The sequence below is a fragment of the Schistocerca piceifrons genome, chromosome 6 (assembly GCF_021461385.2).
Source record: "Schistocerca piceifrons isolate TAMUIC-IGC-003096 chromosome 6, iqSchPice1.1, whole genome shotgun sequence".
In the NCBI taxonomy this organism is placed as follows: Eukaryota; Metazoa; Arthropoda; class Insecta; order Orthoptera; family Acrididae; genus Schistocerca; species Schistocerca piceifrons.
This window is the reverse complement of record NC_060143.1, coordinates 550224169-550239860: the sequence shown is the minus strand read 5'-3', so window position 1 is coordinate 550239860 and position 15692 is coordinate 550224169. Positions and strand designations below refer to the sequence as shown.

The following is a 15692-nucleotide window of genomic DNA, read 5'->3' as shown; positions in this document are numbered from 1 at the left end:
AAGTGTTAGCTATGATTATGTTGTGCTCTGTGCAAAATTCTACCAGACGGCTTCCTCTTTCATTTCTTTCCCCCAATCCATATTCACCTACTATGTTTCCTTCTCTCCCTTTTCCTACACTCGAATTCCAGTCACCCATGACTATTAAATTTTCGTCTCCCTTCACAATCTGAATAATTTCTTTTATTTCATCATACATTTCTTCAATTTCTTCGTCATCTGCAGAGCTAGTTGGCATATAAACTTGTACTACTGTAGTAGGTGTGGGCTTCGTATCTATCTTGGCCACAATAATGCGTTCACTATGCTGTTTGTAGTAGCTTACCCGCATTCCTATTTTCCTATTCATTATTAAACCTACTCCTGCATTACCCCTATTTGATTTTGTGTTTATAACCCTGTAGTCACCTGACCAGAAGTCTTGTTCCTCCTGCCACCGAACTTCACTAATTCCCACTATATCTAACTTCAACCTATCCATTTCCCTTTTTAAATTTTCTAACCTACCTACCCGATTAAGGGATCTGACATTACACGCTCTGATCCGTAGAACGCCAGTTTTCTTTCTCCTGATAACGACATCCTCTTGAGTAGTCCCCGCCCGGAGATCCGAATGGGGGACTATTCTACCTCCGGAATATTTTACCCAAGAGGACGCCATCATCATTTAATCATACAGTAAAGCTGCATGCCCTCAGGAAAAATTACGGCTGTAGTTTCCCCTTGCTTTCAGCCGTTCGCAGTACCAGCACAGCAAGGCCGTTTTGATTAATGTTAAAAGGCCAGATCAGTCAATCATCCAGACTGTTGCCCTTGCAACTACTGAAAAGGCTGCTGCCCCTCTTCAGGAACTACACGTTTGTCTGGCCTCTCAACAGATACCCCTCTGTTGTGGTTGCAGCTACAGTACGGCTATCTGTATCGCTGAGGCACGCAAGCCTCCCCACCAACGGCAAGGTCCATGGTTCGTGGGGGGGCAACATGAGGTATCATAGCCATAATTTTGTTTGTTCTTGGGGTAACAGATTTACTGTGTGCGAAAAATGTCTTTTATCTTGGAGTTTGATCGCTCATCTCTGGATAAAACCACTCTAGGTATGCTACACTGGGATACCTGCCTACATCACGTCGGATCTCCTTCTGTCCAGCATAAAGCAGTTAGTGAAAGTCTCCAGCAGAAATACTGAGCCATTCTACCTCTACAGCCATCCATAATTGTGAAAGTGTTGTTGATGCAGAAATTTAAGCACCAACTGATCTCTTGATTATGTCTTATAAATGTTCTATGGCATTCATGTCGGGTGATCTGGGTGGCCAAATCTTTATCTTGAATTATCCAGAATATTGTTTGAACCAATTGCGAACAACTGTGGCCATTGATTGACATGGTGCAATGTTATCGATAAAAATACCATCGTTGAAAAGATGCAAGTGGTCTCCAAGTACCACAACACACCAGTCAATTATCGGTTCACTTGGACCAGTGGAACGAGTCCATTCTGTGTAAACACAGCCCACATGGTTATGGCGCCACCACCACTTTGCACAGCGCCTTGTTGACAACGAGGGTCCATGGCTTCATGGAATCTCCACCACACTCGAATGCTGTCATCAGCTCTTACCTACTGCAATCGGAGCTCACATGGTCAGACCCCGGTTTTCCAGTCGTTTAGGGTGCAACCAAAATCTGTCCGCTGCCGTAGCCCATCAGTGCGAAATTTCGCTGCCCTATCCTAACGGATATGTCCCACATTGATTTCGGCAGTTATTTCAAACAGTGTTGCTTGTCTGTTAGCACCGACAGCTATGAAAACGCCGCTGCTCTCGGTCATTAAGTGCAGATCGTCGGCAACTGCGTTGTCCGTGGTGGGGGTAAATGCCTGAATCTTGGTATCCGCGGCATGCTCTTGACACTGTCGATCTCGCAGTACTGATTTCTTTAACGATTTCCGAAATAGCATGGCCAATGCGTCTAGCTCCAACTACCAGTCCCTGTTCTGACTCTGTTAATTCACGTCGTACCGCCTAAATCACACAGGAAACGTTTTCACATGAATCACTTGAGTACAAATGACTACGTCGCCAGTGCACTGCCCATTTATACCTTGTGTACGCCGTACTACCGCCATCTGTGTACGTGCATATCACAGTCCCTTGAGTTTTGTCACCTCAGTGCTCGACTGTTTAAAGGCAGTGAAGATTTTTCGATGCCGCTTCTACTTATCTTTGTTCAGCTGTAGCGTGAAATTTTGGTTCAAAGCTGCCAGAATTGCTTAATTCTTCTGCACTCTTCAGTGTTTCATTATCAGTTAGCTGCTACGATTCAGGCTTCTACCTTTAATTTAATCTTAAGCCCTATCAATAGATCTTTGTCGATCTTTGCAAAACTTAACCCTAGAATTTTTCTTCTTCAGTTTCGTTCAACACTTCAACATAAAAGTTAAACAAATCTCCTGACATAAAAAAACCATGTAGCCATTCGCATGCCGATCACAGGCCGAACTGATTTGATGTAACACTATTTTTAGTTATTATCGGTGTTGGGGATGTAGGTTAATCTTAAGCACACTCGATATTTTACTGAATGAGAAACGAATCTAAAGTTAAAATGAGAACGTCAAAGCTAATTACTATAGCAGCTTTGGCCATACACCACGACTAATAAGTTAGTGGGAACAGTCATCTTGTGTTCTGTATGTTTCCAGGGCTTTTGTAATTTGAAGATGTGGACAGGGAATTTTACCTGACAGTTTGCATTACGGGATGATAGCACGTTGGATGTATCATCTTTTAGTAAAAGAAACTGAAGTGTTGTATCAGACGCCTGCCTATGAAGACCGTTTCAATAACGATGCTAGAAAATTAATTTGGAAGCCGATGTCGTTACACGCACCTGTAAAGCATTAAAAGGTTGTAAGTAAAGAAAAGGCCTTGATGCAAAATGAAAGGGTCACAAGGTGTAGTTAGGGATTACATCTTGTGACATGACACATAACAGGTTTTGATTAGAGCTCAGTAGCTCACACAGGTTGTAGTAAATATAAACTTGCGTTCTGTCACTGTATTCTTCTTTGACAAGATATTAACTGCAGTTCCAAAAAAGTATATGGTTGCGTCGAAAAACCTGCAGTTGCTTCCATACCTCGATAGATAAAAAAGTTTATGGTATTAATTGCATGACACAGTGTGTGTCTGGTCCACATCAGCATTTGTAAGAAAATGCCATTTTCGTATCTAGTAATGGTCATGAAATACGACATATGTTATGACTATAGGTCATCCAAGTCGCACGTAGAATTGAATGTACCATGTTATCCTCCCATATATATACAAACCAATATGTCGAGAATGGAAATATCTTTTTGTCTTCAACATAACACTATTTCAATATGATATCTAAATTTGATATTGAGCAATGTATGGCCTGAAATGGAACAAAGTCTACACAATGCATGTTTACCATTGTAAACTCTTAAGATTTCGTGTATTGTGTATTGACTTTGATACATAACAATAACTATGATGAACAGCGAAAAGAAGTCCAATTTACTATCGCTCCAAGGTGTCAGTTTGGGATGTGAAAAAATCTATATGTTTACGAAATAGTTTCCGCAAAATCAGATGAAATATTTCAGAGTGTCCAGCACGTCCGTTCTAGCGCTTTACAGACAATTCGTATGTATATGTATATGTGCTGGTGGAGGTCATCTCGTGTCACACTCTGTGCTTGTGACTGGTTGCTCGAATATTCAGAGAAGCAGGCAGCAGCGGAAAAGTTTGACGCCGCCAGACAGCGACACGACGTCTGATCCAAACTGCCACTGGGGTGTGTCCATGGCAACCTTGCTGCTCCCATTAAGTTTTCTGAACAGAATTCTCCTTTGGGAAATGGTCGTCAAACAGTTCCACGCCATGTTTGACGACCACGAAATACACTAAAAAAAACGCGAGGCGCCCTGCTGCAGAGGGAGACTCTGTGAAGCACCTGTTGCTTGCTGCTGCTAACATTTCCGCGCACAATAATCTAGCGGGATCTGACGCTAACACAGCGGATCCCAGAAACGATTTGATTAACAATTTCGTAATGTCGGTCACCGCTGTGAGGTCTGTCACTGATTGAAACTACAAGAACAACAACAGAGTGCCAAGACGGACCCGAGGGATCCATTTATTTACTGTTGTGCACGCGAACACAGTCTGTAGTCGTCGCGCAGAATCTGCCTGTTGACTCACGGCCTCCGCGCGCCCACGCTGGTGCGAACGCAGGCGCGACAACGGCGGCTGGGCCTCCGCCTCTAGCGCCGCAGCTCCCAACTGCTGCCGGAGGCGGACGAGGAGCTGCTGGGGGCAGCGGCGGCGGCGGTGCGGGCGGCGAACCGGCCTCGAAGACCCGCACGTAGCTTCCGCCTGCGGTAGCGCCGCCGCGGCCTCCACCTGGTGCGTGGAGCCTCGCCGCTGCTGGAGGATGAACTACGGGGGGCGGCGGCGGGCCGGCCACGACGACGCTGACGTCGCTTCCCCTTCCGGTGCGGCACCTCCGAAGCGCTGCGGGCTGCGGGTGCGGGGGCGAGCGGAGGGGCCGCCGTCTCCTGCGAGACGAGGACAACGTTTTGTGACGTCACTACAGCTGATGAGGCATTGAGGGAAATGGAAATGTGTGGTAAATTTCTGATCTAGGTGGGCAAAGCTGTTGTTAAACTGCTTCACTGATGGTGAAGTGGTATTCGTGCAGGTTTTCTCAAATTTGCTGACTGTTTTAATACACACTTATTAAGCTCTTTAAGAGGTCAGTGACTCTAGCTTCTTTATTCTGGACACAGACTACCAACATGACGAAACCATTCAAAAAGAAAAAGAAAACCGAGTATGTCTTATTCTCATTATCACTGACGGGATTTCGTGGCAGATTTCACACAACGCTTCAGTATCAATAATTCTGAATAAATCCGTTTAAATGTGAGGAAAATGTAGCCTACCTTGTTGACATGTTTCAAATAACAGGGAAATGTTGTTAAACATTGTGGTATCAGACAGTCTCCGTGGCATAGTGATCTTTGATGGGCAGCAGAAGTGTTAAACTCATAAGAGCGTTCCTGGAGCCACTCAAGTGCAATTATGATCGTGTGGGGTGACGCATTGTCCTGCTGGATTTGCCCAAGTCCATCGGAGTGCACAATAGACATGAATAGATGCAGAGATATGTAGTTTGCGGATGTACGTAATGTTTTTGGTTACGTGGGGGGTTGGGGCGACTGAAGAAATGAATGCCTTCGCCACTGTAATCTGCTGTCGACAAAAGCTACCTAGAATATATGGCTAACAGTTAAGACTGAAGTATACAGAGTTAGTAACACTCACCCCTATTGACTGCATTAGCTCCTCTTCCATCATCCTGCAGTACATTTCGAAACACTCCTGCAGAAACAGCTCACGTTCCTGTAGACGAAGGACTGTATCAGCTACAGATTAACCAACATCTAACTCCGCTTCTAGATTTAATGTTAATTGGTTCTATGGCATCATTATGGGCTCTGTACGAATTGCAACTAGCACATGCGCCGTAAGAATCTGCGACTATCAATTACGACACAAGTCCAGAGAGGTAGTGATACTCACGTCTGATGACTCTATAGACAGCTCATCCGCCAGTCCGCTGTAGACTGCGTGGAACTCCTGCAGAAACGTCTGCCACTCCTGTAAAGAAAAGGGTTTATTAGCTACATAGTAGCCGACACCTGACTCTGAATGTAGATTTAACACGGGAAAATTTTCTTAAAACTGGACTATGTCGATATTAAGAACACGTGTTTGCATCTTAATCTCAATTTTCCTTGAGACTTTTCAAATCGATACCATGTCAACGGTTCGTGTTGCTTGCCAATAGCACGAAGCAGGAATGTTCCGTTTCACTTGTGCCCACTGCCGATCAACGTGTAATAATTTTCTTAGGTGCTTATGTATCGAAGAGTACAGTTCACATATTTTTGGATTGCTTACAGAGACACAAGAATTGGCTTCAACCTCAAAATGAATAATATATATATCACAGGCAAGTTTCTGAGATGACGCCTACCACTGTCTCTGCGGTGGAGGGCCGTGGGAAGAATGGTAGCAGGACAGTCGCAAACTGATGTGACCCGATGGCTTAATATGAATTAGATGGGCGACAGTTTATACAGATCGAAACTGTGTCCCGAAGACCGGGACAGGGCCTACCACGTGGAAGATGAGAAAGAGAGAACTGTTGTTTGGCTGCACGGCAACTGGCATCTGACCTCGCAGCATCCACTGCACATGTTGCATGGAGGCAAACAGTGTACAGAAGGCTTTGGAAGAGTGGCCTTTACTGTTGGAGACCTGTTGTATGTGTACCTCTGACACGTCTTCACAGAAGGGAACGTCTAGAGTAGAGCAGTGAAGACGCCACCTGGACGGTCGAATTGTGGTCCAATGTTATTTTCGCTGATGAGTCACAATTTGGTGTGAACAGTGATTCTCGACCAATTTGGATCTGGAGGGAATGCGGAACACGATTTCGTGACCCAACCATTGTGGAAGAGACTGATAACGAGGATGATCCCTAATGGTGTGGGCGGGGGTTACATTGACCACTCGAACACCTCTTCATGAAATTGCACAGTTAAATCGGCATGGCTTAACTGCTGTCAGGTACCGTATGGATTCCTTGGGACCTCCTTTGCAGTTGTTGCAAGGTGCTGTGGGCCCAGACGTCGTACTGCTGGCCGATAACGATCGACTTCATAGAGCACAGGTGGTTGATGTTTCCCTGGGAATGGAAGATATTTGCACTCATGCGTGGCCTGCTTCTTCTACCGATTTGAATCCAGTATAACAAGTCTGTGATGCACTGTGGATACAGGTTGCATCACCTCAGCATCCGCCAACCACTCACCAAGACTTGACAGCAGCTGCAATAAGAATGGGCGTTCTTGCCTCAACATGAGATTGAAAACAACATTAACAGCATGCCCCGTCGTTTGTCTGGTTTGCGTTGGCACCAGAGGTGGTCACACCTCACATTCAGCACTTTAACCAGTTGTCAGAATGTGTGTGCAAATCCTTGAAGTTGGAAAACACGAAGACATTTTTGTCTACCATTATGCATGTTGCAGTTGTTTACGTTCTGTATTCTTTGTGTTGTTTCTACTGTACTATGAGATGATTGTACTGTTTTGAGGCACAATAAACGCAACCTCGCAAAATTTCGGTTTGTGGCTTTAATTTTGCACACCAGTGAACTGTCTGTTCAGGTTACCCTTCTATCCGCGTGTAATAAGGAACTGGCCAGTAGAGAACACGAGAAGCGGACCCAACAGTACAGGAGGAGGTGGAGAATGTCAAGTAGTGAGTAGAGAAGTGGTAAGAGCAGAATGGGTCTGTCAGGAGAGCTCAGTCTCCTTGAACCTTGATTAGCTGTGTATATGTCACTAGGGAAGCTTGTCCAGGTGCAGAAGCAGGAACAGCTAATTGCGGTATGATGTAATGCCTGTCTTCTTCTGTATAAAGCCGTTGGACGGGACTATGGAAACATTGAGAGAAGTTTGTGCTATTCTGGACAAGCCTGCAGGTTGCTCTGTTGTCTCTGACCACGAACGGCACCTGTGCTATATCCTCAATACGTTGCAGATGTCAGTCGTCGTAACAACAATGTTATACTGTAGTTAAGTGAATTCGAACGTGGGAAAACTGTTGGTGTTCGAATGGCAAGTGCTTCCGTAACCAAGGTAGCCGAAGTGTTCGGTGTTCCAAGAGGCACCATGCCAAAGATCTGTAGCGTGTACAGGGAAACGAAAAAAACCGTCATCCGCTAAGTGAGAACAGAGACGAAAGCGTGTGTTGAGTGATCATGGCATACGGTCATGGAGTGGATTGCGACGAACAGTAGGAAGAGTCAGCAGTAAAAGTCACTGCAGAACCGAACGTGGCCCTCGCGAACGCCATGTGCACCACAACAACACTAAGGAAGCTCCATTAGCAGAGAATTTCAGGGCTAACTGGAATTCCAAAACCAATCAACAAGGACAAAAATGCCCGTAAGAGGAAATCGTGGTGTGAAAGACAAATGACCTGGACTGTGGAACAATAGAAGAAGGTCACCTGGTCGACTCAGTGATGATGTACAATGTTTCCAACTTATGGCCGAGTTTACATCCCAAGAGCGATAAACGATGGGGGTTTGGAGATGATTGGGGCAGCAGTATCGTGGTATTTCATGGGCCCCTGCGATCACTATACAAGGTCGCATTAATGCCCATGGCTATATGAGCATTTTGGCTGATCCACTGGTACAACGTCTATTCCCCAATGGCGATGCTGTGCTCGAAGACAACAGGGCCCCTGTTCAAACTGTTCCCATCGTGCAGGACTGGTTTTCTTTTCCACGGGGATGAACTGTCACTTCCCCCCTGGTTATCACGGTCACCAGGCCTCAATGTTATCGAGCCTTTGTGATCTACTTAGGAGAGAAAGGTTCGAGATTGCTATCCACCTGCATCGTTGTTACCTGAAATTGCCACTATTTTGCAGAAAGAATGGTATAAGACCCCTTGAGAACCATACAGAATGCATAGTCATCCATTCCCATTCGACTGGAGGCTATTGTTTAATTACCATGGGTTTTCTTGTTAGGTGTGGCAATGCTTTCCCATATTTTTGTGCATCCCCTGAACAGTGGGTCTGCCCCAAAACACTGCTAGCATTCTGGAGTGACGTACAGCGACGAGCCTCACCTGCTGCATGACCGTCACTGGGCCTGGAGGGGCGCCCTCCGCCTCCAGCTGGACGTTCTTCTCCTCTTCCTCCAACTGAACGTTGTCCTCTTCCTCCTCCTCAGTGCTGCCGCAGCAGCACAACCACCGGAGGACTCTCCGCCACATCTGTGCATACGATAAGTATATCAGGTACTATCGTTACCCTCACCTTGTATACAGCAGTGTCTCTCACTCCCAGAACAAACTGATGCTGTCCGAAGAGCGTCCTACGGAAAGATCATCCTCCCTGTGGACTGAACCTAGAGACACCCTGACAGAAACTCTAAGGTTCACATTATATAGCTATCAATATCAGAAACTGAATATTAGACAGATAGGCGAATGTTACAACATTTTTCACTACAAAGTGTATTTTTCGTAAACATATTACACAGTTAAATTTGCTTTTTATATGTAGAAACTCTTATCTGTCTCTGAAGAGCACTCTTCAGTGGACTAGTGACACGTATTGCTTTCAGCCTGCAGAATGGACTAACATATATGTGTTGAATTGGTCAGTCCAAGTTCTTGTCTAGCGTAGGATTTCTGGCTGTGGAAGCCATAGCCCTCCATCCAGTATCACATTTCATGTGAACAAGAAGAAGTAGCTGAATGATGACTTCATGAAGTAGTGTTAGGTAGAAACGACAGATGATACCTCGCAGTTCCGACGAACGTGTGATTTTTGCCGCCTACTGAACTGACTTGTGTTCTCAGCGTCTGTTTTAACAGGAGATGGAAGGATTACCCTCTGGTCTGCGCGCCAGAACTCTCACTTTCGTTCAATCATTGTGCTAAATTAACATTCATGCCCTGTTTAAAATAAAATTTATGTCACTTTTTTATGCTGAGCTATCATTACATTGTCTAAAACGCCATTTTGCTATTAACTTGTCAGAAACATTTGAATAACAAGAAAGAGACCAATCACTTCGTCTGTCATACAAGCAGCACTGTAAGGATATGAGAATTAAGCTGGAAGCCAGAAATAGTATCCTTTCGAGGATCACTGGTAGTAGGGAGGACTCCAAACGACAAACCCTCCGAACGACGACACTAGCAACATTTCAAAGTGCTGCAGAGTATGCATGTCCAGTCTGGTATAAGTCTTTCCACGCAAAGTTCACAAGGCACTAAACGATATGGGTAGTGGTATTCCAGGATATTTGAAACCTAAGCCACTTGTAAAACTCTACAGCTCTCAGCTGTAGCAAACCAGATATTCGTTGTGACGTAGCTGACAATGCAGAGAGAACTAAGCAGGTTTGTCAGAAAAAAATAATGTGGGCAGAATAATAAAAAAATTGATCATAAATTTCAGTTAAACTAAAAATTCTAAATCATGAAATTTATTAGAATTAGCTTTCATTTCCTTTAATCAATTGTATCTCAATTTAACATGTCCCTCTTCAAACAATTAGAAACCTAAATTGCTATTGATTTCAAATACCCATTCAGTAAAGGAATCTTAAACCCATTATTAAGCACAGTCTTATTTTATCTGCACATCTGGTATTGAAATATTTGTATCCAGTAGTGTTATTCAACCCATTACATTTATATCTCTATTTTTTAAACAAATTAGAATTGCTTGCATTAATGAGCTTCTTCAGGAGGGGCTCCATTTAAATGGACAAAATTTTTATTGCAAAAAATGTTACATGTTATAAGTAGACAACATTGATTGCAAAAACAGTATTATTCCAGTGGTGGCGTTGTTAAAGATAGATATGTATTTGACAAAAGGAACAAAATTATTTAAATGAAGAAGACAAAATATTGGGAACCATCAAACGTTAAAAAAATGAATTATGCTCCAAAACTCTGGTGACAAAAATAGAAATAAAATATTTATTCTCATGAAGAACAAGAAAAGCTTAACAGAATTTTAAAAAACGAAAGTCTACATACAAAATCTGAGTATTAAAATAATAATTATAATTTTTTACAAAAATATTAGCTACAGTAGAAAGGAAGCATTACTTATATTTAATGAAAGCTGGTGTATTAAAGATAGTTTTCAAATTTCTGACTTTCTAATTCAGATTCATGATTCTCAAAAGTATGAATTAAAAAAGAGAAATCGAAAGGAAGTAGTTTTAGAAAATGGAGAATACAAGAAAAAAGTTACTTTATTTATATAAATGTTTAAAAAAATTCCCAATACAAATTTTATTTTTATGTTAGAAAATGTAGAAATCTTATTTTAATTGTAATATACTTATGGCACTGGATCATAATTATCTAGAACTATTCTTTTACTATACTATACTAAAATGAGAATTCTTTCTTAACTTACTTGTTGATTAAGTTTTTGGCTTAAATTCGCTCATTATCAGCTTGTACTCTAATTGTATCTTTTATTTCACTTCATTCTCAAGTACTTTAATCATATATTTTCCATTCAACCTTTGAATATCCTTATATTTTGAAGTAAACCCATTCATCTTCATCACAGTATTTCTATCATTTTTCTTAAAATAGTAGCTTTTAGATCCAGTCGATGCTAAGATTTGAATCCACTTGTCTCCTAACTTGTGAGTCCATTCACCTGGCGTACAACCTGTTTCCACAGTATCTTTGCCATCATCTATATACTCTATATTACCCCACCTGTATCAAAATACGTAACTGATTCTCCAAGTTTATCTAACATATCAAATAACCTAAGCCTTATATGAGAATGCAGGCTTTCTCGGCAAATCTCGATGATAAAATCTTCTTGGGTTGACAGCTGAGTCAATGCATTGTTCTCCAGCAATGTTTCAGCAAGTTCCTTACTTTCCATTGTCCCCTGAAGATGGAAAGTAAGAAACTTGGTGAAATGTTGCTGGAGAACAACGCATTGACTCAGCTGTCAAACTGAGAAAACTTTATCAACCTGAGCCATCTATTTGATATAGTGAATGCTGTCATAAAAACATGTACATCAGTGTTATTTTCTATATAATAACCTTTGAAATTACTTTTCATCTGAGACATATTATCATTAATAAAATTTATGTCAATATTGTCTAATCAATCGTCCAATTATATCTCATAAAACTGGTGATAATCTGTAATATACTCAGTTTTACTCATATTTTGCCATTGTCTAAACTTTCCCCTCAATGAATTTAGACATATCATAGCAACAGTATTTTATTCTGGGTTTTCTTTTATCTTATCAGGATCTAATGCAATATCCAACTGTCTTTCTCTGTTTTGAGGTATAAGTCATTAGATTCAAACTCATGGGGAGTGGTTGCAAATTATATTTTCATAATGTGTTTTACATAATTTTTAAACAACATGTTGCATTTATCTCTAAAATCACACGCTTTATTGATACTTAACATTTTATATCATTCTTTCCACGACTTTCTTTACTTCATCAGATGGCGAAGTTCCAATAAAACGTCTTACATCATCATTGTGATTACATTCATTTATCTTTTTTCTTCTGCACATTTGACACGTAAGTAAAAGAGCAGTTTTCCATTTTTATTTATCTTTATCTCTTTTGGCAAAGGTTGATTCTACACTCCTATAGGTGCCAACACTTTCCATTTTATAAATCTCCACCTTTTTAGTATAATGTCTCGGTCTACAAATTTTTGTTGGATGGCTCTTAGGATAATATTCATGATATTTTGCAGTTGATAAAGGACTACAGACATCAATATACAAGGGTAGCTCAATAAGTAATTCCCCACGTTTATTTTTTCTCAGAACATATTTATTGTTAAGAGTTAGAATTTGGTGAAAATATACAACAAAATGTGTTGTTCATGTCCTAATTGTCTACATTGTCTCCATCATCTTCTATGGCCATATGCCAACGTTATTGTAGAACATATATTCGCTGCTGGTAAAAGCTCTTGTCCTGTAGCCTCAGTCATGTTTTCACTGCGTGACTGACACTCTCGTCATCTTTGAAGTGTGTTCCCTGTAGAGAATCTTTGAGTGGCCCAAGGGCTATGGAAGTCCGACGATGGCAGGTCGGGATTGTGGGGTGGATGAGGCAAAGATGTCCAACCCAATTTGGCGATGTGTTTCTGGATTCTCAGACTTGTGTGTGGGAGTGCATTATCGTGTTGGAGCAAGATTGCTACTGGATTCGTGTCGATTGAACACGTTAGAAACGCTTCTTGAGTTTATTCAGAGTCTTCATGCTTCTGAATTGATGATTGACACTCTTGGCATCAAATCCAGGAGAATGATGCCATCAGAATTCCTGGAGACAGTCACCATGACTTTTCTGGCGGATGGGGTTGTCTTGACTTTCTTCTTTTTTGGTGATTGAGGTTGATACCACTCCATGAACTGCCTTTTTGTTTTGGGCTCAAAGTAGTGCACCCACTTTTCGCCCCCCTTAACGATCTGTGACATAAAGGCCTCCATGTTGGTCTCAAAACGCTCCAACAATTCAGATGAAATGGCCTTTCTTTGAATCCTGTGGTCTGCTGCGAGCATTCATGGAACCTATCATGAGCACCTCTTTCAACATCCGAGAGTCTTGATCATTGCAGATGCACTTGCAATGCTGACCAACAAATTTAGAGGCAACTGTCGAGTTGTGAATCGCCGGTCGATACGAATAATGGCATCTGCAGAATTCAGCATGTCTTGAACAATGACTGTCACAGGACGTCCTGAGTGTGGCTGATCATGGAGCTCTGCTTCTGCATATCCTGAGGCTGTAACTTTCCTTACCCATCGCCCAATTGTACTTCTATCAATGAATGTTCATCATGGTTTCTTTTTCTCCACAGAATAATTCAACAACAGCATGTTGGTTGTAATGTGAGTTGTATGAAGACACCAGACTACCGCTCTGCCAACCTGGCAGAACATTTCGAAACTTCACTGGTGCACAGAACCAACATGAAGTGTGAAGCACCAACAAGGACGATTGTCTAGGTATATCAACTGCTTTTTAAAAAATGTGGGGCATTACTTATTTAATGGCCCTGATATTTTACTGTCATGATAATGCCATTTGCTTTATCTCTTAACTTTAGGGTATTAGTTTGACAACCACGAAATGCACCTTTTGGATTCAAAGGTTCAATATCTTTAGGCAACTTTTTTAATTTATTAATATTTTAAAAATCTACTGTGTTAATACACTCACATTTCCAAATCTCCACTAAATTGTTCTGCGTTTTGCATATTTGTGCTTCTTATTAACGTCTTTTGATACAGGTCATTCATCGATTCTTTATTTATATTGTTAACCATTTCAGTTTTAAAACATTTTTACAACCATGCCAGAAACAGCTATGATATTGATGAAAACTACTGTTTTCTTTATCAAAGACATCTACTTTTGCTCCAGATATACTTACTTCACTACCATTAAGAGCATGTAGAATACTATTATCGTTTAAACAGTTTAGCCAAGCAATAGACTCTTTGCTATAGTTTTGCTTCTGCTCTTTATTCAATACAACAATTTTTCTATTAGGGAAATATTTGCATCAGTATACTGCCACGAAAACTCTAGCAATTGTTAAATAACAATGGATCTATATTAGCTAATTCAATGAATTGTTTTTCTATTTCTAAACAATCTCTTCTCAATATATCTACATCAGAATTGCAGTATTCATTCATTCATTTCCTCTATTGCATACATAATTTCCTTTAACTTTTTGCCTATCCGATTTGAGACATATTTCTCTTTCTCTGGTTTCATAGATTCAACACAATAATATTTGACATCTCCCAAAAAATCCTATTTAATTTTCATTTTCTTGGGTATTGAATAAATGTGGGAAGTAACATTTCTTCGACTCTTTTAAACCAATTATTTTTGGAAAGCTACTAAATGGCTCTTGTACAAAATTGGTTCTACTTATAATTCTCATTTCTAAATGCTTTATCTCCAATAACAGCAGTTTAGTTCCTGTGTAGACTCTATTGTTTTTATTGTATTTTCAACACAATACTTCAGAATACATTCCAAACCATAATCTTTAGGACCTGTGGAAATGTTGAAAATTTGTCGGGTTTTCAACCAGGTAGCGTCTTCCAAAAAGCGCGATATTTCGGCAAGCCAACTTCTTGCCATCTTCAGGCGTTCCGAGCGGTCCGCGGCCGGTGGTGGGGGAAGTGCGGCGCCCCGCGACAGCTCATGGGCCGCAGTCCTTCCGCGGCCACGACCGCTTACGGAACTCTGCCGTCGTGGTGACAATGTTTCTTCTTCTACAGGTGTCCTGACAGGAGCGGATTTCCGTGTAGACTGTCGTTGTGTTTTAATCGTGCTTAAAGCGGGATCCCAGGCTTTGCTTAGCTGGAAAACGCTATCTTTATTTACTAATTCGTCATGCAGCCGGATCTCCACTGCCTCTTTGACGATACAATCCCAGAAGGTGTTCGATTGCTGAAACACCTTTGTGCCATCGTAGTTCATGTCATGTCCATGTGAGGTACAGTGCTCTGCCACGGAGGACTTGGTCGGCTGTGCGTTGTCTGCGTGACGTTTCTGTTGACTACATCTCTCCTGTACCGTCCGGATGGTCTGGCATATACACATATCCGCGCTCCAGCAAGGGATGCTGTAAACTCCCGGTTTCCGGAGTCCTGAGTCGTCCTTGACTGATCCTAATAATGTTTTCATTTTGGATGGAGGGCGAAACACGCACTTGACATTATATTTTCTGAGTATTCTGCCGATCTTTGCCGATGCGTTCCCGACATATGGTATGATCGCTGTCGCAACCTGTTTGTCTTCGTCCTCGGAAGGCTGCGGTCTCGGCTTCTTCGGTCTTAAGGCCCGTTTTATCTGCCGGTTGTTGTAACCGTTCGTGCGGCACACGGCCTGCAAGAGCTGGTTAGACGTTGTGACCTAGTGTGCCTAAAAATTGTTATGAGACTATTTTTTTAGTCCTCACCCACTTTCACCAACATCCAAACCCATTCCCAATTTTCTCTTCC

General features: G+C 41.8%; 1 protein-coding gene across 1 annotated transcript in view; it reads right to left on the bottom strand.

Moving 5' to 3' along the window:
• LOC124803456 overlaps positions 1-15692 on the bottom strand; it is a 128496-nt gene that overhangs the window by 63982 nt on the left and 48822 nt on the right. The window contains exons 4-5 of the mRNA XM_047264645.1: positions 5617-5694; positions 4382-4589 (exon numbers count right to left, since the gene is read on the bottom strand). Of these exons, the coding sequence (XP_047120601.1) occupies positions 4382-4589; positions 5617-5694 (286 nt within the window). The remainder of the gene's footprint in view (positions 1-4381; positions 4590-5616; positions 5695-15692) is intronic.